Raw genomic sequence first — 23,130 nt, 5'->3', positions numbered from 1 at the left:
AAGATCTGGTAACAGTGGACTCACATTCCCAGGTGGCCATAATTTTCTGGAGCTGCCTTTGGTAATGGTCCTCTGATTATTCATTTCACTCTGTTCCCCCTCTCTCACCACGGTCTCCCCAGTGTGAAGGCAGAGCATCAGTTGCCGTGTAGCATGTCCAGTTATCTCCTCTTAATGAAGAGCAACATTTCTTTATATTCACAGAAGTAGAATCAAATGGTTTAAAAATGCTATGCGTTCCTTACGCTTGACCCATTGCACCCATTTACTTTATCTGCCTGGCCTTAAAGACATTAAGTTTTGTGACCTCTGGCTTCAGGTTTGGGGAGAAAGCAATGAGATGTTTCTGCTATCTTACCATCAAAGTACGCAGTACAGCCCACTCAGTGATCAGCTGCTTAAAGGGATGAGTGTTGTTTCTCAGCCCATAGAGCAAGAGGCTGCTGATGGGCTATTTCCCCAAGTAGCCATATGCAGCTATAACCCAAGGAGCCTGCTCCCAGGGTTATAGTCAGTTGCTCAGTCGTGTCCAACTCTTTGCAACCCCATGGACTGTAGCCTATCAGGCTCCTCTGTCCCTGGGATTTTCCAGGCAATAGTACTGGAGTGGATTGCCATTTCCTTCTCCAGCAGATCATCCCGACCCAGGGATTGAACCCGAGTCTCCCACATTGTAGACAGACACTTTACTGTCTGAGCCACCAGGGTAGTACCTCCAAAATCCTAGGAAGTTTAGAGGAGGCATTTTGATCTTTGATCTCTTGGTCAGCCCACTTATAGGTGGTGAGAAACATCAACCTATATCTAGCACTTTGGGGCCCTGGTGCGTTGCTGTTGGCTTAATGCCCATGTGACTTTAGGGGGCCTTTTTCATCAGCAAGAGAAATGACAATAGGAGTTTGACTAGTTCTCTGCAGTAAACAAATTTTAGTCATTAAGAACTTTCTTATTTAAGGTCGCCTGACTGCTGTACAGTCCTAAATACCCTCTGGGGGTATATTACCCTTAGAATGACTAGATTCTGCGTTTCTAGATGCAGAGTTTATCTATTACTTTCACTTTACTATTCCTATGTGGAATTCAGTAAGTATAATTTAATAAATATAAATTAATCATGACTAAGTATCCTACCGGTATATTGGATTTAAATAAGACCTCAACGGTGAGGGACCCAGTCTCATTCTAAATCCATGAACTTCCTAGAATTTTAACAAATAATGATGCTAGTTTGATTCAGGAGGGGTGTGATCATATTTTATACCATGTTAAAGAATTGGTTGGTTTTTCACTTTTTTTTTCTGAAAGAATTTAAAGAGTAAAGATAGATGCTTGTACAGATTGCTAGGTACTCAAGACAGGTTAAGCAGTTGGTTAAAGGAGAATGCAAGTATGGAACACATACAGTACTGAGTGGTTATTTCAAATGAAGTCCTAAATCAAGAATGCTGTTGTTCCATGCAACTTCCCTGGTGATCCAGTGGTTAAGAATCCACCTGCCAATGCAGGAGACGTGGGTTCGATCCCTGGTCTGGAAAGATTTCCACATGCCGTGAAGCAACTCCTGAGCCCCATGAGACCTAATGCTTGTGCTCTGCAAAAAGAGAAGCTACTGCAGTAAGAAACCTGCACACCTCAACTAGAGAGTAGCTCCCATTTGCTGCAACTAGAGAAAGCCCGCATGCAGCAACACAGACCCAGCACAGCCACAAATTAATTAATTAATTAATTTTTAAAAATACCGTTGTCCCGTATGTTCTCAGGGTGTGGAAAAGAAAAGAGAAAGATTTTGTACTAGTAGCAAAGACTTCTGCTTTGCTCCTTACCGTCTCGAATCCCCACTTGCCTCTTTTGGACACACAGGGTTCTTGGTACGTGCACTGTGGCTTTCTTGCAGGGCCTTGCTGCTCAGGCTTGACCAGATTAACTTCTGGATCCATTTTCTAGTTGCTGACATTGCCAGTTGTCACGAGTTTAGTATCACCCTTATTTATCTTCACAGATTTATCATCTTACGGTTCCTTGGGTTAGACGTCCAACACAGATCTCCCTGGGGGTAAAATCAAGATGTGGGTTGCTCTCCATTCCCTTCCTGAAGCTTAAGGGAAGAACCCATTTTCCTTGCCTTTTCCAGCTTTCAGCTTTGTCCATGTTCCTTGGCTCCTGACCCCATTTCTTCATCATCAAAGCTATTGAGTCCTTTTCATGCTTCCATTTCTCTGGTTTTCTCTGCTACTTCCCTTTTCCATTTTTAAAGACCCTTGCAGTGACATTGGATCTACCCAGATAATCCAGAGTAAATTTCCTATTTGAAAGTCAGCTGACCAGCAAATTAATTAATTCCACCCACAACCTTAATTCTCCTTTGCCTTTGAACCTAACATATTCACAAGTTCTGGGGATGAGGTGCAAGTGTTTGGGGAAGACCATCCATCAGTTCTGCCTGAGAACTGGGTATGGCTGAAAGCATGGAGTCTGGAGTCAAGGCTACTTGGGTTCAGATTTTGGCTTTGCTTCTTTTTGATGAATATCTTGTCTGGAAATGGGGCTAAGAATTGTACCTTCTTTAAGGAGTTCTTATAAGAATGCTAACTTTAGAAAGGAAATACCTACAAAAAGAACTTCCCGACTTAAATCTTCTTTCTCTACGCTGTTGAGATGAGGGAAGGATAGAAGGAAGAAGGGAGGAGGGGAAGGAGAAAGGGAAGGAAAGAGAAGAGGCAGTGGATGGTACTAAGAGTGCCCTTGGCACAGGACAGTCAAATGCGAAGTTCCCCGCAGGCTGCACTGCTTTTTCTTGTACCAGTGACATCAAGTACTTGCTTTTAAAGAAAATTTGTCACTCTTCTATAGTAAATCAAATCCCCTTTAGATGCTATGCCAAGGAATTATTTGAGTATCTTGCTTATACCAAATCAGAGCCTGAAATAAGCAGTTATGGTTAGAATTACTGCTATTTGATGTTACTGAATTAGATCACTTTCTACCCTTATTGTTCCTGTTATGGTAATTTATTTTTTTCATTTTACTTTGTTCTATTTTGCTTCATTTTCTTGAGGTTCTATCTGGCATGTGTATCTGAGAAATGAACACAAACAGTGCGTGGAGAGTGCTGGGGTCAGCAGATAGGGCCAGGGGTTTTCTGTTTCTTTGTTTTAGGAATGAACAAATACAGGGAAATTCTGCCCTGAACAGGAACTCTTGCTGACCTGAGCAGAACAGCTTGCTAACACACCAACTAGAGTTTTGAACTGGAAGGATGTCTCAGGCAGTATCTCAGGGGACCTGGGGACTTTCTCCCAGGTAGGATGGAGACCAGTTTCTAGAGCTGGATCTGAGGGAGAACTCACACCCAGAACTCAGAATGACTGCTGTCTGATGCATTGACTTCCCTGGGATTCCAGCCCAAGAACCTGAGACTGTATGTAGGCCTCAGAGATGCAGAAATGGCCACTCTATTAGTTATAAGTAGAGAACCCTGATTCAGTCTTGAGTTAGCTTCCAGGGTTTTTTATTAGCTCCTATACCTAAGAAGAACAGAATTCAATTTGTCTTCACACTTGGCTGAGTCCAGGTGCTTAGATGTTGTCCTCAGGACTAGAAACTCTCTTCCTTCCTACCCCTTGGCCTGTTTTTCTCTGTTGAGTTCATTCTCAAATAGGCTCTTTCCCCTGTGGTTGCATGGACACCCGCAGCTCCTATCTTAGTGTCTAAGCCCCAGTGGAAAGACAGCATCTCTCTTCCAATAGTTTCAGCAAATGTCCCAGAACTCGCTCTCGTTGACCTTTGTGGATCACATGACTGTCACTCAGCAGATCACTGTGGCCATCACTTCAGCCTTAGGAGGTGGGTTAGCCACATACAACTGAGAATGTGGAAGAGTTACTACCCAGGGCATAATCAAGTGGGTGGTGTTAAAAGAAAGGGGAAGGAGTCAAAACAGCCACTGCTTTCACTCTGAGAAAGGGATTCAGTGGCCAGCCTTGGGTACTAGAAACAGTTCAAAGAATGGGTTTACACATCTGCCTGGCTTCTCACCCAACGACTGCCACTCACTGGCTGTGTGACCCCAGCCTCCGGTTCCCACCACATGCATGCCCATGAAAAGAGTGTGAAGATTTACCATGGAAGATTGCTGAGGATATTGTTTCTGTTCAGTCGCTAAGCTGTGTTTGACTCTTTGTGACCCCATAGACTACAGCATGCCAGCTTCCCGGTCCTTCAGTCTCTCCTGGAGTTTGCTTAAACTTATGTCCATTGAGTCTAGGGTAGTACTGGAGAAACACCAAGCACATGCCTGCATATGACAGCATTATTAATAAACATGAGCTTTTCCTCCCTTTGAATGTGGAGTGCCTGTATAGACCTTCAGATATCACAGGCAGCATTTCTGGGCTTCCATTGTAAAACTTAAGACTGAAATCTGGGTGTTGAAATGTTAGGAGTGTCATCATTTGATAGTACAGGCTAATCGTTCTTTGTAGTGTGTGAGCATGACACATATTATTTCCAAGACACTTTTACATTAGTTTCTTCTTTAATAATGACAATCACAATAATAATAGTTAATATTAATCAAGATTTTACCATATGCTGGGCAATTTTCTAAGTACTTTACATAGATCATCTCACTTAATCCTCACAACCAATCTATGAAGTAACTGCTCTCATTTTCTGCATTTCATGGAGGAGGAATTAAGATACCAGGCTTCCTTGATGGCTCAGATGGTGATCTGCCTGCAGTGCAAGAGATCCGGGATGGATGTCTGCATCAGGAAGATGCCCTGGAGAAGGGAATGGCTACCTACTCCAGTATTCTTGGCTGGAGAATGCCATGGACAGAGGAGCCTGATGGGCTACAGTCTGTGGGGTCGCAAAGTGTCAGACAGAACTGAGCGACTAAGACTGAAGACACTGAGAGGCTAAGGTGCTCCGTCACACAGCTGTTGCCGGAGGTGAACCCAGGTGGTTTGACTGCTGAGCTCACCTGCCTATATACCTTGTTCCTCAGTACACGTGCACTGCCTCTCTCTCTTTTAGGGCTAGTCATTTTCTAAGGGGTGATGGAAGTTGAGTTCTTTATGCAGAGCTCTCTAATATCCTTGTTTTTCTTATCTTCCCTAGGTGTTTTTCCAGGTCTGACCATCTTGCCCTCCATATGAAGAGACATATCTAAAAAACCTGAAGGCCAGAGTTGCCATGGCGTCGGCCGGCCGTTGTCTGAAGGAAATGCCATGAGGCAGGGGGCTGGACTTCAGGCGGGGACCCATTGCCTCGCAGAAGAAAGTTCTCACTTATTAAACCTCTGTGTACACACACACAGACACACACACACACACACACGCACTCACACATAGACACACACACACAGTCATGCACTCAGCTATATTTAAAATATATACGTCTATCTTTATGCCTTGCCCTAGCCAGATGGTAGAAGAAGAAGAAGAAAGAAACCAGGTGAACTCAGCAAGGCAGTCTGGCTGCTTACTTCAGCGCTATTGGAATTATTTCCCGCTGTTGCCAATGGAAATCAAAGAAAATGGATGTGACGTCTCTACAGGTGGACGGCAGTAAGAGGGGCTTATTTAACTTGCTTCTCAGTGCAACTTGATAGGAGAATACAACGTCTTAAAGTTGCATATGTGTAGCACTAATGTTTCTTTTTCAATAGTTGGGGGAAAATGACCTAGCAAACCAAATTGCAGTTTGGTAGCCAAAATTAACTCTCGGTTTATTTGTCCTTTGTGTGTGAAAAGTCCTACTATTCCGTGCGTCCGACTTCCTCACAGAACTGTTGATCAGTTTTGGTTCTTAGTACTATTGAGATCTTTCCAGTCGATACCAACGGCCTTAGCGGCGGCAGACTCCGGAATAACACCTTACACCTTTCTGGCCTGCATTTCTCTAGACTTCACTCTCCAGGTCTCCAGGGAAGAGTGTTCTTTTCTTACTTTTTGACTCTTGCACACCATATGCACTAGGGATTCTGGAAACTTCTAGCATGACTGCAAAGTGGCCAAGAGAATAAAGTCCTTGATGATCAATCACAGTGTATCCCTTGAGCCTCACCTTATTGCCAGTGCTAGATTTTTTCTTTTTAATCTCTCTGTTTTTTGCTAACGAAAACTTGAAAAGCTTATTTGGAAGCTTAAATGTTTTATCTTTTCTCCATGGACTAAACCTCTCCAGGACTCTCTCTCTCTCGTCACCTGGATGTCCAGCTCTCGAAGCAGCCAATCAGATGGGACATCACACTTTTTTCATCCCCCATGAGGCATCCTGACCTCAGCTCATAGTGATCAACCCCGTGCTGTGTGTCACTGCTACCCTAACAACCAGTTTCAGCATAGATGTCGCTAGTCTCAAAGGGCAGCTGCATACTGAACGTAACTCTGGGTTATGACCTAACAAAAAAGCCAAAAATATCCCTTTTTCCAGGAATGGGGAGAACGGAGGATGCCTCCCAAGTCTAGTGGCTTCAAAAACCATCACCCTCTCTTCCTGTCTCATACCCACTGAGTCATGTCACCCCACTTGTTAAAACACACAATTCAAATGCTGTTGTGGGAATAAAGGGTGGACATTTAAGGAAAGGGTAGAGATATTTCTCTCATGGTCTGTCTAAAAGGAGAGACAAATTTCTGATTTTTTTTTTGGCTAGGCCCACCATGACTTGTGCCCTAGAGCACCTGGGATCAACAGAGGCCTCACTTTTACTCTGCAAGCTGACTCCGAGGGGGTTCCATGCCTCACTTTCCATCCCCCACACACATCCAATATCGGTCTCCATCATCTACCCGCATTCTTAGCTAGCTGGCACTGGCCTCAACTCCAAAGACTGCCTTTAGGACCATTAAATGGCCTATGCAAGCAAGTGGGGTGGTTATTAGGGCAGATTGTATATTTTGTATATTCTGGGACCATCCCTTCAAGACACGTCTAAAAAAACAGAAATGGCATTTGGTCCGCCCATGGTTGCTGCTCCTTCATACCAGCTGGCTCCTCTCCTTTGACTGTTTGACTCATTGACTGTTAAAATGCCACCCCATACCTATTTGGGATGCAAAACTGAAGTCTTTGAAAGGAAATATAAGAAACAGATTCATTTATGACAGCAAACTTCAAGATCCTTGGCATTTGGTTTCTCAGCTTTCTGCAAACTTTGATTTCACTGAAATGTTGAAACTACTCGTCTGAGGGCAGAGGAGCCTCCTTATCACAAATGCTGTAGCTGCCAATTGGACACTTGGGGCATTCTGAGGTCTGGCCCTTCAAGTTTTCTTTCTCTCTTTTCCTTTTTTCAATTTAGACCAAAAACAAAAAAGAAAAACCACCCTAAACACACACACAAAATCTGCCCATTTGCCAGAGGCAATTATGTATATGTTAGTCAGAGGGTATTTTAAAAAATCAGTTTTATTCCAAAGATTTAAAACTAGACATGACTTAGAAACATTTCTGGAGCACTGCTTGCTGACAATCTCGTAGTTCTCGACTGCATTCGAGTGCGTTTGTAGCCAGTCCATCAGGGCGGACCATGGGATTACATTTGAATGTGTGGTTCATCCTTTCTGGATGAAGGATGTGTGAGGGACCTTGAACCTCAGCTGTATTAAACTGTAGCGCCTCCAGTCAGTGCACTAGATGAAACTTTAGACACCCCAGATTTTGTTGGTTCGTTGATATCCCTTTCTAGAGCAGCCTCCAGCACGACTGCACGCACGGTCCCAATGATGGCATTAGCCGTGGCTGCCACGATTTACAAATGTTCTCTCCCCCGCTGGAGCTGCTCTTGCCTCTCGAAATGCTATTATTAAGGGTTTATAATACTTAATTTAATTTTTGAACTGACCAATGCAAGGCTCTATTAAAAAGAAAGTTTAAAAAAATGCAAAAGAGTAATCATTGCTTGTTCGCTCCCCGTTGTCATCTGTGGTCTTGAAAAGATCTCATTTGAATGTGACAGAACAAAGGCCCTTGGGTCTTCATCAGTGTCTGAAATATTGGGCAATTCTTCTCTCTTTTATATCAGTGAGGTCCTTTGTAATCTGCTCCTGACCTTTCTCCAAGCAGGGTGCACTGAACCTTGATGGTGGGGCTTGCTGGCTCCAGGCATTTGTTGACCGAGAATTGGCCTGAGAATTTGGTGGGTGCTAAGCGTATGGCTTTGAAACTGTTCTTGTGTAGCCCGATTGACGCCTCTGAACAATAACCAGTCCTGTCTGTTGCGGGGTGGGGAGCGCGGTATCCCCAGTCATTTGGGCATGTTATCAAGTATCCATCCTCTCTGAAATGGCAGAGATGGTTGGAAGAAGTCTGCTGGAGTAAACAGGCTTTCTGGGAAATAACCTGAAGCTAGTTTGCTTCCAAGAGGACAGGTTATTCAAAGTAGTGCTTTAGTGGACAGTTGAAACACATTAAACCATTTTCTCATTTAAATTGTTAACTCCCAGCATTCCAGGAGATCTCCAATTTGAAAGGAAAAACCTGTCATGGTGTTTCTTATAGTGATCCTCCGAACCACGCTTTATCCAGGGTTCAGAGTGTAATGTATAGAAAAAGAGTTTCGAAGCCATTGACAGTTTTCTTTATTTCAATTTGTGCATCTTTCTCCTACCACATGACTGTAAGTCAAAGATGTGGAAACCTGAAATTATAATGCTGCTCCTAGCTACTGGCCTCCTGCCCCACTGATGGTTCATTGGCCCAGCTTAATGCCTGGTGGTGATGAGTATTATGTCCAGAAAGAGATGTTTGGATTCCACGACAAAGCTGCGTTTTATAAATATATTGGAGACCCCCCAAAATGAACTTCATGCTGACCATTTCCTTTTCCTCTCTGTGCTCTCCCTTGCAAAGCCCTTCAAGTATCCCTTGTCCCCCCCTCCTGCACCTCTTGTGCCCTTTTTACATCTTTGATTGCCTGACGATAACAGGGTAAAAAAGACAGCCAACCTCACGCATGATTAGTAGAACTGATTCCTATGTTTTAAAAAAAATCTTCTTTGAATCTAGAAGCCAGAGAAGATTTTTTTTAAGGACATCAGTTTGGGATAAGCTTCCAGATTAGCCATGTCTATTTGCATCAAAGGGGAAATAAATGCGACCTGCAGGGCGGCTCACCCAGTGCATTCAGGACGTCTGCCTGTAGCCCCAACTCCTGAATTCTGTGGCAAAGTCAAAAGACATGAACTCAAATGGCAAGAACAACAGAGCTTAGTGATTAATGTTATTGGTTCATCATGGTTTCCTGTATGGAAGTCACTTCGTAAAATATAAAATACAGTGCAAAGTGCAAAATGGCTTTCTTTTGCATGAGTTGGTTTTAGGAGAAGGAAGGTTGGAAAGTCGGAGATGCAACATATTAACTACAAAAACCAGGTTCATTGTTTTTTCTTTTTTTAAATCTTATGAGGTCCAGCATTTCTGGCCACAGTTTTGCACCCAGATCTTTGCCAAAGTGAAAATTCATTAAGTAGAACCTGGTTGACATCTACCTGGGGACACTTTCCCTGGCATCTTCTGGAAGTGGCCACTGCCAAGTGGGGGGTGGAGGCAGGAGGAGAGAATTTGCATTCCAGCTCTGGATTGGGTTTCGGTAAACATGGTGATATCTCAGTTTGAAAACTAGAGGGGCTGTTCTGAGTGTACATCAATGCCTCTTTGATGGTCTACTTTCCTCAGTGAGGATCTTTGGGAATACTTGAGATGGAACAACGAAAATGTGTCAGAGGAAGCAAAAACTCCTTGAAAATGTGAGATCCCATGACTAACTGCCTGAGGCTTCAGGGTTTTCTCTTGCTTTTAACACTCGCTTAAATCTCCTCTGTTGGTTCCTAATGGATCCCGGTAAAGGGAAAAATAAAGCTGCAATTTAACTTTCTTACGTGCACCCTTCCAAGATAGTACTGTATTCTTCAGGTGTTCTGCATTTACGCATAAGTGCTCGGGAAACAGGTATCAAAAATGGAGAGAGAAATCCCAGGCCGTCACTTCACAAATATCCCAAACGAGATACTCTTTTTCAAACAGGGCTCCCTCTCAGCAGTCACGAGGGGACGTTGATGCGTTCTTTGTTGGGGACTGTTTATACAATTTTTTTTCAACTGTGAGCTTTGGAATCGTAAACTGCTTTGACTCCAGCTTCTGTCTACTGCCATAAAAAAGGACCCCACATCAGAATAATGAGGGTGGTATGTGTGCATGCAGCTAGACACGTGTGCACATGTACCTAATGTACCTTCGCAGAAGGAAAACAGTTAGGCTACTGACGTTTATGAGGAGTAGCCACCAGTGCCTAATATCTTTTGGGGGGATGGATGCTTATAATTGCCAGTATATTGAAAACACACTGGGAGTTCCACATAGAGGGGAGGGGCTGAGGGTGGGGAGAGGGGACATTTTAACCCTAGGCCTTTGGACTCCAGGCAGAAAGATTTCTGCAGATCTCAGTCCTGAACGGCCTTAGGGCTCATTGGCTGGTCCTCAAGCTTTTTAATTTTTTTTTTTCTCAGCATGCATTTTCGATCTGAACCCAGACTTAGTTGAATTTCTTTATCTTTCACTTCTGCTTCATTCCAGGGAGGAAAAATACACCTGTTATGGCCAAGATCTCCTTGATAACACAGAGGCAAAAATAAATGTTTAATGTTTTTGAAGCCTCCCCCTTCCTTTCCATAAATCTCCCCAGACTCCTCCTCTCTTGTCTCCCCCTCCCTCCTCCCACCACATGGCTTCCTAGCCACCACCACTTTTCTTTCAAATCTCTCTTATCCTCTTAACAGTTGCTTGAAGAACTTTGTTTTTGCACTATACATTTTCTTTTTGCCGGATGTGTCTAACAAGTGTGTTTGGAGAGACCTACTCCCAGCCCCACCCCTCCCCCACCTCCCTCGGTCACACGCTCTCAGGCCTTCTCTGGTATTTATAATATATCACAGAAGTACCCAGTCTTATAGCCCTCGGTTATGCCTTTTTTTGACATTTTATTTTTTTTAAGCTTTTTATATATATATATATAAATATATTACTTTGTCAAGTTTTTTTGCTGTACAAAAGTCTTAAGATTTAAAACTATTATTTGTATTATATGATGGTGGTATGTTAATGTTACAAAATTATTAATGAAGAAAAAATTTATTTTTGTTACTGGTCTGTTTCATAATTCTTTTTTAAATTGGTATATTGTAAGATATCTATGCAAAAAATGTTATGTGACGCATTTTTATTTAAGAATGTAATATGTGTAATAAACAGTAGAATGTGTTTGGCCTTGGAATGCCTTACTGTATTTCTCCTTAGCTTATTTCATTGGAGAGAAAAAAATATCCTCAAAGAGACTAAAATGGGCCCTTATATGCCTCATGAGAGTTTTCTTTCTCAGAGAGAGAAAAGAAAGGCGAAAGATTGTATTAGGTCATTTGTCTTCGTTTTGGGAGGCTGTTGGGGGGGTGTGTGTGTGTACGCGCATGTGTGTGTGTGTGTGTATTTTATGGTTTCAGTGAGGTAGCTCAGAGCCCAAATAAGAAGGAACACTGAAGGCAGTTTATTTCTTCAAGGAGAGGAAGACAGCAAATGGTTGGAAGTTATGAAAAGCAATATTTTAGAACGAAGTGGATTGTGGGATGTTATTTGTTTTGGGGGTTAGGAGCAACTTATTGAAAGCAGTTTATTTGGTGAGAGAAGGGGAAAGATTGTTATGGGATGGCATTAAATACAGCAGCTTTGGAAATGATAACTTGAAGCAGTTGGTGGAGGAGGGAAGAAGGACAGAGGTGAGTGAGAAGGAATAATTGAGGTAAGGGGTTGGTGAGTCAATATAAATTGAAGGGGAAGATCAGTGACAAAGTGGGGACGAGATGGCTCACCAGAGATGGAGCCATTATGTGGCTAGGCATAGTACAAGAAGGTAGGTGCAAACATAAGCAGCCTCGAACACTGAAAAGGAGGAGCTGGAGAGCCTGGGAAAGAGCCTCAGAAGAGAAAGCAATACTTACTAAAATTTTTCTTCCATACACTTCCAGGAAAGAACATCCACGTTAGCAGGAAGGCAGAGAACCTAGTTGATGTTAGAATCCTGGGACCCCTCACAGAGCAAATCTCTGAAAAAAGTGCTATCGTTAACTGGGAGCAGCAACAAACTCCTCGCTTGTCACCTACCAAGGACACAGGGCTCTCAAGCTTTCTTTTCACACTTCGGGTTTATAGAAACAAATACAATGGCGAATCACTTCTATCCCTCCTCCGATGAATCTGATGAGAGAGTTTTCTATTTTCCCATTGAAAATCGTGACTATAGTGGCTGAACTTGCTGCGTGGGCCCAGGCATGTCTCTGAACAGGAACACAGGTGTGAAGAGTGTTGCAGTGAGCTTGGAAGGGAAACTGAGTGATGTGGCCTCACTCCAGTAAAACTGAAGGGGAAAGAACAGTAGATGCTTCAGGGGTCAGGAAAATGGTTGTGACCGTTGTAAACATCTGCGCCCACATCTTTCAAGTAAGCAGGTGAGCTGGGCAACAAGGCAACCAGGCAACTCAAAGCCTTCTGACAAAAAACTACAGGCTGTGATGGGGAAAAACACTGGCCCCAGAGTCCGTGGCCCCACCTCCTGGTCTCTGGTCATTTAGTAGATCCGTGACTTGTGAAGTCATTCAACCATCTCATAACCAAAGTCATTGGCTTAGAAATCAGTCTGTTCAAGGAAGCATAGGATAACATTGCTGTATTACTTAGAACAAGGCTTATTTTTCTGTAAGAATGAGCCTGACATGTCAAAGCATATCAAATTGAACATTTCAAGTGGGCGACAGCATACACTGTGCTGAGATAATAAGAGGGGAAGCTGGTAAGTCTAATCTTTTTGCCATAAGGAAAGGAGATGGTTTACATAATTGAATATTCTCAGTTCAGTTCAGTCACTCAGTCGTCTCTGACTCTGACCCCATGAACTGCAGCACACCAGGCCTCCCTGTCCAGCACCAACTCCCAGACTTTGCTCAAACTCATGTCCATTGAGTCTGTGATGCCATCCAACCATCTCATCCTCTGTTGTCCCCTTCTCCTCCCACCTTCAATCTCTCCCAGCATCAGGGTCTTTTCAAATGAGTCAGCTCTTCGCATTAGGTGGCCAAAGTATTGGAGTTTCAGCTTCAACATCAGTCCTTCCGATGAATGTTCAGGACTGATTTCCTTTAGGATGGACTGGTTGGATCTCCTTGCAAGGGACTCTCAAGAGTCTTCTCCAACACCACAGTTCAAAAGCATCAATTCTTCAGTGCTCAGCTTTCTTTAGAGTCCAGCTCTCATATCCATACATGACTACTGGAAAAACCATAGCTTTGACTAGACGGACCTTTGTTGGCAAAGTAATGTCTCTACTTTTTAATATGCTGTCTCAGTTGGTCATAACTTTTCTTTCAAGGAGCAAGCGTCTTTTAATTTCATGGCAACAGTCACCATCTGAAGTGATTTTGGAGGCCCCCCACCCCAATTAAAGTCTCTCACTCTTTACATTGTTTCCCCATCTATGTGCCATGAAGTGATGGGACGGGATGTCATGATCTTAGTTTTCTGAATATTGAGGTTTAAGCCAACTTTTTCACTCTCCTCTTTCACTTTCATCAAGAGGGTCTTGAGTTCTTCGCTTGCTGCCGTAAGGGTGGTGTCATCTGCCTATCTGAGGTTACTGATATTTCCTCTGGCAATCTTGATTCCTGCTTGTGCTTCTTCCAGCCCGGCGTTTCTCATGATGTACTCTGCGTATAAGTTAAATAAGCAGGGTGACAATATACATCCTTGATGTACTCCTTTTCCTATTTGGAACCAGTCTGTTGTTCCATGTCCAGTTCTAATTGTTGCTTCTTGACCTGCATACAGATTTCTCAAGATGCAGGTCAGGTGATCTGGTATTCCCATCTCTTTCAGAATTTTCCACAGTTTATTGTGATCCACACAGTCAAAGGCTTTGGCATCTTCAAAAATGCAGAAGTAGATGTGTTTCTGGAACTCTTGCTTTTTCGATGATCTAACGGATGGTGACAATTTGATCTCTGGTTCCTCTGCCTTTTCTAAATCCAGCTTGAACATCTGTAATTTCACAGTTCACATACTGTTGAAGCCTGGCTTGGAGAATTTTGAGCATTACTTTACTAGCATGTGAGATGAGTGCAATTATGTGGTAGTTGGGATTGGAATGAAAACTGACCTTTTCCAGTCCTGTGGCCACTGCTGAGTTTTCCAAATTTGCTGGCATATTGACTGTAGCACTTTCAAGCTTCATCCTTTAGGATTTGAAATAGTTCAACTGGAATTCCATCACCTTCACTAGCTTTGTTCATAGTGATGCTTCCTAAGGCCCACTTGAGTTCGCATTCCAGGATGTCTGGCTCTAGGTGAGTGATCACACCATCGTGATTCTCTGGGTCATGAAGATCTTATTTGTATAGTTCTTCTGTGTATTCTTGCCACGTCTTCTTAATATCTTCTGCTTCTATTAGGTCCATACCATCGCTGTCCTTTATTGAGCCCAGCTCTACATGAAATGTTCCCTTGGTATCTCTAATTTTCTTGAAGCTATCTTTAGTCTTCCCCATTCTATTGTTTTCCTCTATTTCTTTGCATTAATCACTGAGGAAGGCTTTCTTATCTCTCCTTGCTATTCTTTGGAACTCTGCATTCTAATGGGTATATTTTTCCTTTTCTTCTTTGCCTTTCACTTCTCTTCTTCTTATAGCTATTTGTAAGGCCTCCTCGGACAACCATTTTGCCTTTTTGCACTTCTTTTTCTCAGGGATGGTCTTGATCCCTGCCTCCTGTACAATGTCACAAACCTCTGTCCATAGTTCTTCAGGCACTCTGTCAGATCTAACCCTTGAATCTGTCTGTCACTTCCACTGTATAATCATAAGGGGTTTGATTTAGGTCATACCTGAATGGTCTAGTGGTTTTCCCTACTTGCTTCAATTTCAGTCTGAATTTTGCAATAAGGAGTTCATGATCTGAGCCACAGTCAGCTCCTGGTCTTATTTTTGATGACTGTATAGAGTGTCTCCATCTTTGGTTGCAAAGAATATAATCAATCTGATTTTGGTATTAACCATCTGTTGATGTCCATGTGAGGAGTCTTATACCTTGTGTTGTTGGGAGAGGGTGTTTGCTATGACCAGTGCGTTCTCTTGGCAAAACTCCATTAGCTTTTGCCCTGCTTCATTCTGTACTCCAAGGCCAAATTTGCCTGTTACTCCCAGTATTTCTTGACTTCCTACTTTTGCATTCCAGTCCCTTATAATGAAAAGGACATCTTTTGGGGGTGTTAGTTCTAGAAGGTCTTGTAAGTCTTCATAGCACCGTTCAGCTTCAGCTTCTTCAGCATTACTGGTCAGGACATAGACTTGGATTACTGTGATATTGAATGGTTTGCTTTGGAAATGAACAGCGATCATTCTGTCATTTTTGAGATTGCATCCAAGTACTGCATTTCGGACTCTTTTGTTGACTATGATGGCTACTCCATTTCTTCAAAGTGATTCCTGCCCACAGTAGTGGATATAGTGGTCATTTGAGTTAAATTCACCCATTCCAGCCCATTTTAATTCGCTGATTCCTAAAATGTCAATGTTCACTTCTGCCATCTCCTGTTTGACCACTTCCAATTTGCCTTGATTCATGGACCTAACATTCCAGGTTTCTATGCAATATTGCTCTTTACAGCTTTGGACTTTACTTCCATCACCAGTCACATCCAGAACTAGGTGTTAGTTTTGCTTTCTCTCCGTCTCTTCATTCTTTCTGGTGTTATTTCTCCACTGATCTCCCATAGCATATTGGGCACCTACCGACCTGGGGAGTTCATTTTTCAGTGTCCTATCTTTTTGCCTTTTCATACTGTTCACGGGGTTCTCAAGGAAAGAATACTGAAGTGGTTTGCCATTCCCTTCTCCGGTGGACTACGTTTTGTCAGAACTCTCCACCATGACCTGTTCGTATTGGGTGGCCCTACACAGCATGGCTCATAGTTTCATTGAGTTAGACAAGTCTGTGGCCCATGTGATCCGATTGGTTAGTTTTTTGTGATTGTGGTTTTCAGACTGTCTTCCCTCTGATGGAGAAGGATAAGAGGCTTATGAAAGCTTCCTGATGGGAGAGACTGACTGAGGGGTAAAACTGGGTCTTGTTCTGATAGGCGGGGCCATGCTCAGTAAATCTTTAATCCAATTTTCTGTTGATGGACTTCTGTTTAGGGCTTCCCTCATAGCTCAGTTGGTAAAGAATCTGCCTACAATGCAGGGGACCTGAGTTCAATCCCTGGGACAGGAAGATCCCCTGGAGAAAGAAATGGCAGCCCACTCTAGTATTCTTGCCTAGAGGATCCCGTGGACAGAGGAGCCGGGCAAGCTACAATCCATGGGTCACAAGAGTTGGACATAACTTAGCGACTAAACCACCACCACCAGTATCATGAGTCTTTCTGAGTCTGAATATTCTAGATGACTGAATTTTCCATATTTAGAGATATAACTTTTGTTTAAAATATGTCTAAAAATACATTACCCACTTCACAACACTTCAAGCATCTGTTTTTGTCATATAACATAAATTTAGGTATGAGTACTAACAGGTTGTCTGACCCAACACTAAATGACTCCAGTCTTAACAATGAGTGATTTGATTCTAGTTCCTCTGTTACAGCCTCCCTATTTATAAATCACAAGTTCTTTGTGTTTCCCTCTAGCAATGTTTATCTCCTCCTCAACTCACAGATCAGGAAAGCAAGCTTGGTAACTTAGTAAGTGCAAAAAATAACTATAATTCTAGTTTCAAAGGCAGTAGTCACAAAGTGTACCCTGGGTAACCTGGGGAGTAAAGTGAATAGGTTTTGTGACAGCTCTAATCTGAGGTTACATATTTGATTGGAAATTCTGTGCTAATAGAAAGGAACCTTGTAAAAAGCAAAGCTCAGTGGAATGGATAAATAATTTAGTATAGCTAGCTCATCTTCTACTTAGGATTATAGGTTTAGAAGAAGACATTAAAACTTTTAATTGAAAGAGGATTTTGAGGTGATTGGTGGATGATGATGGGTTCGGGGGATATCCATTATGAACCAATTGGTGATTCCCTCTTCAGCATTAAACATTTTATCCCTGCTGTTCAAAACTATCAATATTGACTCACTTGAATGTAACCTATTGTTTTCTTAAAAATTCTGCTTAACCATCATATGGTTAGATACCACCCCACTATATTTAAAAATACTGAAACAACAAAGAGCTACAAGAGGTAGTGGAGAATAAGATTTGTATTTGATTAGAACTTTCCCTTCACATGCATTGCATATGAGCCATGCAACAAGACTGTGTGATAATGGCATAGGTATCATTCACTACCATGGTCCTTCACCTTCACAGACAGAGACACTGGAACTCAGTAGGTAGAGGGCATGTGACTTTGATAGAGGGCCCACAGATGGCATGTGACTTTGTGAAGGTCCAGGGGACAGCGATGGCACATAGGTCTTCTCACTCTGGATTTTCTTCTACCCCTTACTCTTCTTTGGTGACTCAGAAACCAAATTGCTGCTTCTGCATGTTTAGCCATGACATCCCCATTGACAACAATGACTTAATTTCCCAATTTCCTTCCTTTTAGCCACAGATGGTAACCTATAGTGTAGATAAATCATCACTTGCTAGAATTGGAACAGATCTTGGTGATCTGTTTTAATACCACCATTGTATTTGAGTATACTGGTGTCCCTAGAGGAGGAAATGGCGACCCACTCCAGTGTTCTTGCCTAGAGAATCCTATGAACAGAGAAGCCTGGCAGGCTGCAGTCCATGGGGTTGCAAAGAACAACTTGGCAGGCACTCATGCACATACTGGTGCTCAGAGAGGTTTTTTACCCTCCCAGTGTCATACAGCACACCCTTTGCAGAACAGGAGGCAACCCAGGGTTGTTGATATGCACTAATGATCAACTAGCCTTGGCCACGCTTCCTAAACTTTAGTCGCTTGAATATGGCCTTCGAGATTCTTGTGATATCCTTGCACAAATACTTCCTTAATATTTTTCTTCAAGTCAACCCCATTTTAAAAATCTTAAACATCTATTTTAGCTTTGTCCTAGGCAAAAATTTCCTTTGTCCTAAGTAAAAACACTGATTTGACTGTTTCCCCTTTAAGTATAATTGACAATAAATGTATAACTCAAAAATAAAAAATTCACATAATTGTGTTACATTGTAAGACTCAATTACTACTGGCAGTATTGGAGAGGCATCATTCTGTGCCATTCTCTAAAATCTATTCTGTGCCATTTCTCTTTAGCTAATTATTTAGTCCATATGATGCTCCTTGGAGCACATTTCAAATTGAATCTAAGACTAAGTGCATGTGAAAATTTAATAAAGACTGATTTGATGACTGGGAAGTTACTTAAGGACCCAGAGGTCTCTTAGGAGGAAGAAGATAATGCAGCCATGAGTGGAGTGAGAGTGTATTCTCTGCCTTGCTTTCCCATCCTTGGAACACCCATCTTCCCTCATGGAAAGGTGCTCTCCGTGGACGGGCTTATGGCCAGGTCATGCCATTATTCTGGGAACGCAGCCCTGAACATCAGGCGTTGACCACATCAAGGAAATCACCCTTTCCTTGTGTCCCCCAGTCAACAATCAATGCCTAGAAACAAATGCCTGCCATGAAATATGGCACCAAAGATGCATTTAACTTCACGGCATGTTTCCTGGGGTTCCCTGCCCACCACATGTATATGCACATATACACACGATTCAGCCCCCAAAATATTCTTCCAATTGGCTTTCGGGTGCCTGATATTCTACTATTAAAATCTTTTTATTTGCCTAAACACTTCACTATTTTAAAATTTCAGCCAGCCCAGAGGAGGTAACTCTATCCATGATCTGTACTTTAATGTGAATAAGTGCATTCTGTCATTTCACAAGAAAAGACTTCAACTGCAAAGAAGATGAGTGACATGGGGATCATGGATAGGAGAATAGGTGGCTAACCTCAGGACTCAAGAGTGGGGAGGGGGAAGCAGTCAGTCAAGCAGTTCTCTGTCTATCACTGCAGAGCTACAGGGTAGGCAAATTACTTCATAAAGAGAAGGAAGCAATTATTTTGTTGCCAGCAAAGTCTCCTATGTGATCAAAATGGAAGTTTTCAGGAAATTGGGTCTGTAGAACTAAACACAGAAAACAGCTACCAGCATATTTGTGGCCTCTCATTAGATAGCAATGAGAGATTACTGGTTGCTGGGCTTGATTCTGTTCCTTGAAGCAACTACTTCTGGAGGCCTGGTCTTGTAAGCAGAAAGTCAAGGTCCCTTCATGGAGATGGAAATGTACTTGAGTCTCTGTGAAAATAGTTTTTAAAAAATCATCATTAACAGACACTAAGAGACAAAGCAATAATAATATACTTTCTGCATTTCTACATCATACTATGTTCTTAAGGTTAAGCTTGCAGACTGTTCTGAGAAGTACATGGTGATGGGATTACCTTTCAAAGAGCCCAGGCTGTAAGAAATAAGCATCTAATCGTACAAGCTCTGGTGAGCTCATGGAAACAAAGAAAGATTTGCCACTGGAAATCTTAAATGAGTTGACTCAGTGTCACATCCATACAAAGTCATTTTCTATTCCTGCTTAGAAATATCTAATCACACTCTATTTCTCATGTTAATATGACTATATTAATGAATGGCCAAAATTTGAATCTTATCTTTGGTTCATGGAACTTTTAATATCTTTCTGTTCCCAATCTTTATGTTTTTCTTTTCATTTTTGTTCCTATTTATTCTTTTTTCCTCTTTTCTTTCTCCCTCTTCTCTGCCTCCTAGTATCTGGTATTAGAAAGTAGCTCCCAAGCCCATATTGGACTTCTGTCTGATTCTGTCCCAAAGACCTCACCCATCGTCCCATAAGCTCCTCTTTCCTCCTCCCCTCCTCCTACATACCTTTGTAGCGTCACTATATCCCAGTTGGATGGTGTCCATTTTCAGCATTATTTAAGATGGTGCTACTAAGAGAATGGTTGTGGTTGTTTTCCTGGTTTCCTTGGTACAGTTAGAAATAGAAAACTATAGGATGACATGGAAGTTTCCAGAACATCTTCATTTTTTAAACATTATGATCTGCCAGGCAGTAGGTCAGTGACTGCTTTGTGTGTATTGTGTAAGATGTGTCAGCCATATACACACCCACTTGAATGTTTCTAAGACACATGTGCAATAATAAAATAATAATAAAATAACTACTTGATAATCTTAGACAGTCAGGATTGTAGAATACTGAATATACATTTTTCCCACTACAATATAGGTGGGCTTTGATTATGCAATATAATTATCCCTCCCCCATCCCCAATAGAAGTGTTAGTTGCTCAGTCAAGACCCCATGGACTGTAGCCTGCCAGGCTCCTCTGTCCATGGGATTCTCCAGGCAAGAATACTGGCATGGATAGACATTCCCTTCTCCAGGGAAATCTTCCTGACCCAGGGCCCCACAATAGAAACTGACTCTTAAATGTACACAGAAGCTGTGTGTAGTATTACTCAGGGTGCAAACCAATGACCACCTGCATCAGAATGACCAAGTGTGCTTCTTAAAAAGACACTTTTCTGAATCTCCTCCCAAACCTGAATCACATTCTTTGGGGGTAGGTCTGGATATCTGCACTTTGAGAGGTTTTCTTAAGGTCATTTTCAGAGCATCTCAGAGTCTGAGACACATACGAAACAAAGCCACATTTAAAAGTAGATGATTTGCTATTATGTTCTTAGTTTTGATTCTTAAAAATACGGATTTTAGTAGGTACCTATGACTCTGATTTGCTCAGAGTGTGGTATATCTGTTCATCACACTGCATATGTTTGGGATCTGTCACAGTAAGGACAGCCTGTCTGTCATCAGTTACACTGGGTGACTTCCAAGGAGGTAGCGGATCAGATTAAGTCCCAGGAACCCTCTCCCGAAAATGTGCTGAGATGGAAGTCTTCGGTAATTCTTTGGGATAGTGCAATTTTGATTTTGGTAGTTTTGATTCAATCCTTTGAGTTGGCCTTGGCAGCTCATGCCCTGTGTTGAGACAGTCCCTGGCAGAGTTCCTAACTGGGGGCATAGGAATACCAGCCTGTTATTAGGACCTAACAACTTACCCACTTTGGGCTTAAGGCCTCAGTCTGGGCCCTGTCCCTGGCTTCTGAGACACCAACAACACCCTCTCTGAGTCAAGCCTTATTTGTTTCTTAAACCTTTGCAGCCTTTACACCATTGAAGTTCATCCATAGAGTAGAAGTCCCCTGCAACTAAGGGCGTGGAGGAGCCTGTAGGAATTAGCTGTCTGTCAGCAAAGCCCCGTGAGCTAAGCCCAGTTTCCCATCCAGATTTTATCAACTAAACTAGTGGAAGGAATCTATGTCACAGTTGGAGAATATGGGCTTTTCTATATTCTGAGAAAGTTGTTCTAAAAATAGGCCCGTGGAAGACCTAGCAGGGAAAAATAGGAGCAAAGAAGGCATTTTAAAAAATGATTGTGAAATCTCTTCCTGAAAATGTACGGATACAGAATCCTGTTTATCTTCTTCCTCTGACCCGCAGCATCCCACCAATGGGGGTGGGGTGGGGTGGGGAGTAACTCAGAGAACAGGAAGGGGGAAGGGAATCACCATAAATCTGAGCTGATTTGGAAAGGGAAGGATGAAGCAGATACTCCTCAATCGATAGAGCAACGACTTGTCTTGCGGTAAATGTTTACGGCTCTGTTGCTGGAATGAAATCCTGCCGCATCAGAACATGGACCATTAGAGGTGAAAGGAGTTCACCTAATGCCCTCGGTGTGTAATTGGTATGCATCCCTCCTCCACAAACAGCAGCCCAACGTCCCTGGTTTCCAGCTAGAAAGAAGGTTTTAGATGATTTTTGAGATCTTATTTACCCTTTTATTACTTCAGGATTCCACAGAAAGAGAAAAATGACCAGTGTCTCTTTCCTTAGCCCTTGCTTGCAGGACAGGATGTACAAATGACACTTAATGCTTCCTTCCACTCCTGAAAGTGAGGAAATACAAACAATGAGAACAGGAGGTGGTTTGTTCCTCCACTGCCTACACTCAAGGAGTGAGGCCTTGCTCAGCCTCAAGGGGAGAGGAAGTCATGCCTGTGTTTCCTTGTCATGCAAACCGAAGGGTGTGAAAAATGCTTTGACTGAAAGCGGAGTGCACTAATTGATTGTTAATGACTACGCAGCCCTAAATGTCTGGAATTTGGTTTAGATTCAATGTAATTTGACATTTGCCAACCATTATTAAATCCCTTTGATGCTTTCCCTGTGCAGCAGTGATGAGCAGCTGATTGGCTCTTGGGGTTGGAAAATGAGCCTGGCTGGGCACCGAGTCAATGGGGTATCTGGAAGGCGGCCACCGTCACCCAGCTCCCCTCAGCCTCGCCAGCCTTTCGCACGCTGGCATTCCCAGTGTCCTATCTTCTCTGCCCCTTTCCTGCCTCTGTAGGCTCTCTTCCCTTCCGTTTCCCCTCCTTCTCCAGGTCATGTTCCCTTTCCAGCTCCAGTTCACCTGCCCCTTTAAAAGCAAACAATCTTCTATTCCTTTGCTTTCTCTAACTCAAAAGCCAGCCTCTCTCTGGAAACCACAAAAATAGTAGAATTGTATCAACATTAAAAGATGAATAAAATTTTGTAGGAGGTTTACATGAAAACCCACTGTGGGAAAAAAAAAAAGAAAACCCACTGTGGGAAAAATAGTCCCCAAGAGAACAGGAGAGTCCTAGCCTCCTTCAGATTTCATCTCTGTTTTCCTTTGCTTGTTTGCTCTGTCCTTCCTTCCACAAACAAGCTTCTTTGCTTCCTCATCCATTGTATACTGTCCAGCGTCCCATTCACCTGAGCCACCCCTAAATATTAATAGAATTCCTTAGTTCCAGCCTCAGCAGAACCTATCCCCTGGCTTCCCACAGGAACCGACAATGGTCTCAGGATCCTAATTCTAATTTCCTGTGAGAAAGAATTTAATGGGCCAGGCTCAGATCTAGGGCTCATCACTAGCTGCATCAGCTGTTGCTGGGGTGGAGTGGGGAACAGAGGCAAGGCATGTAGC

At 42.7% G+C, this 23,130-nt stretch overlaps 1 protein-coding gene across 1 annotated transcript in view; it reads left to right on the top strand.

Annotated features, from left to right (window-relative positions):
- KLF7 (KLF transcription factor 7) overlaps window positions 1-5,350 on the top strand; it is a 99,455-nt gene extending 94,105 nt beyond the window's left edge. The window contains exon 5 of the mRNA XM_052635874.1: window positions 5,122-5,350. Within this exon, the coding sequence (XP_052491834.1) occupies window positions 5,122-5,173 (52 nt within the window). The 3' untranslated portion in view covers window positions 5,174-5,350. The remainder of the gene's footprint in view (window positions 1-5,121) is intronic.
- Window positions 5,351-23,130: the final 17,780 nt, after the last annotated feature.

This window comes from Budorcas taxicolor, chromosome 2, assembly GCF_023091745.1.
Source record: "Budorcas taxicolor isolate Tak-1 chromosome 2, Takin1.1, whole genome shotgun sequence".
NCBI lineage: Eukaryota > Metazoa > Chordata > Mammalia > Artiodactyla > Bovidae > Budorcas > Budorcas taxicolor.
Note: the sequence above shows the minus strand (reverse complement) of the source record. Positions and strands in the feature narration are given on the sequence as shown.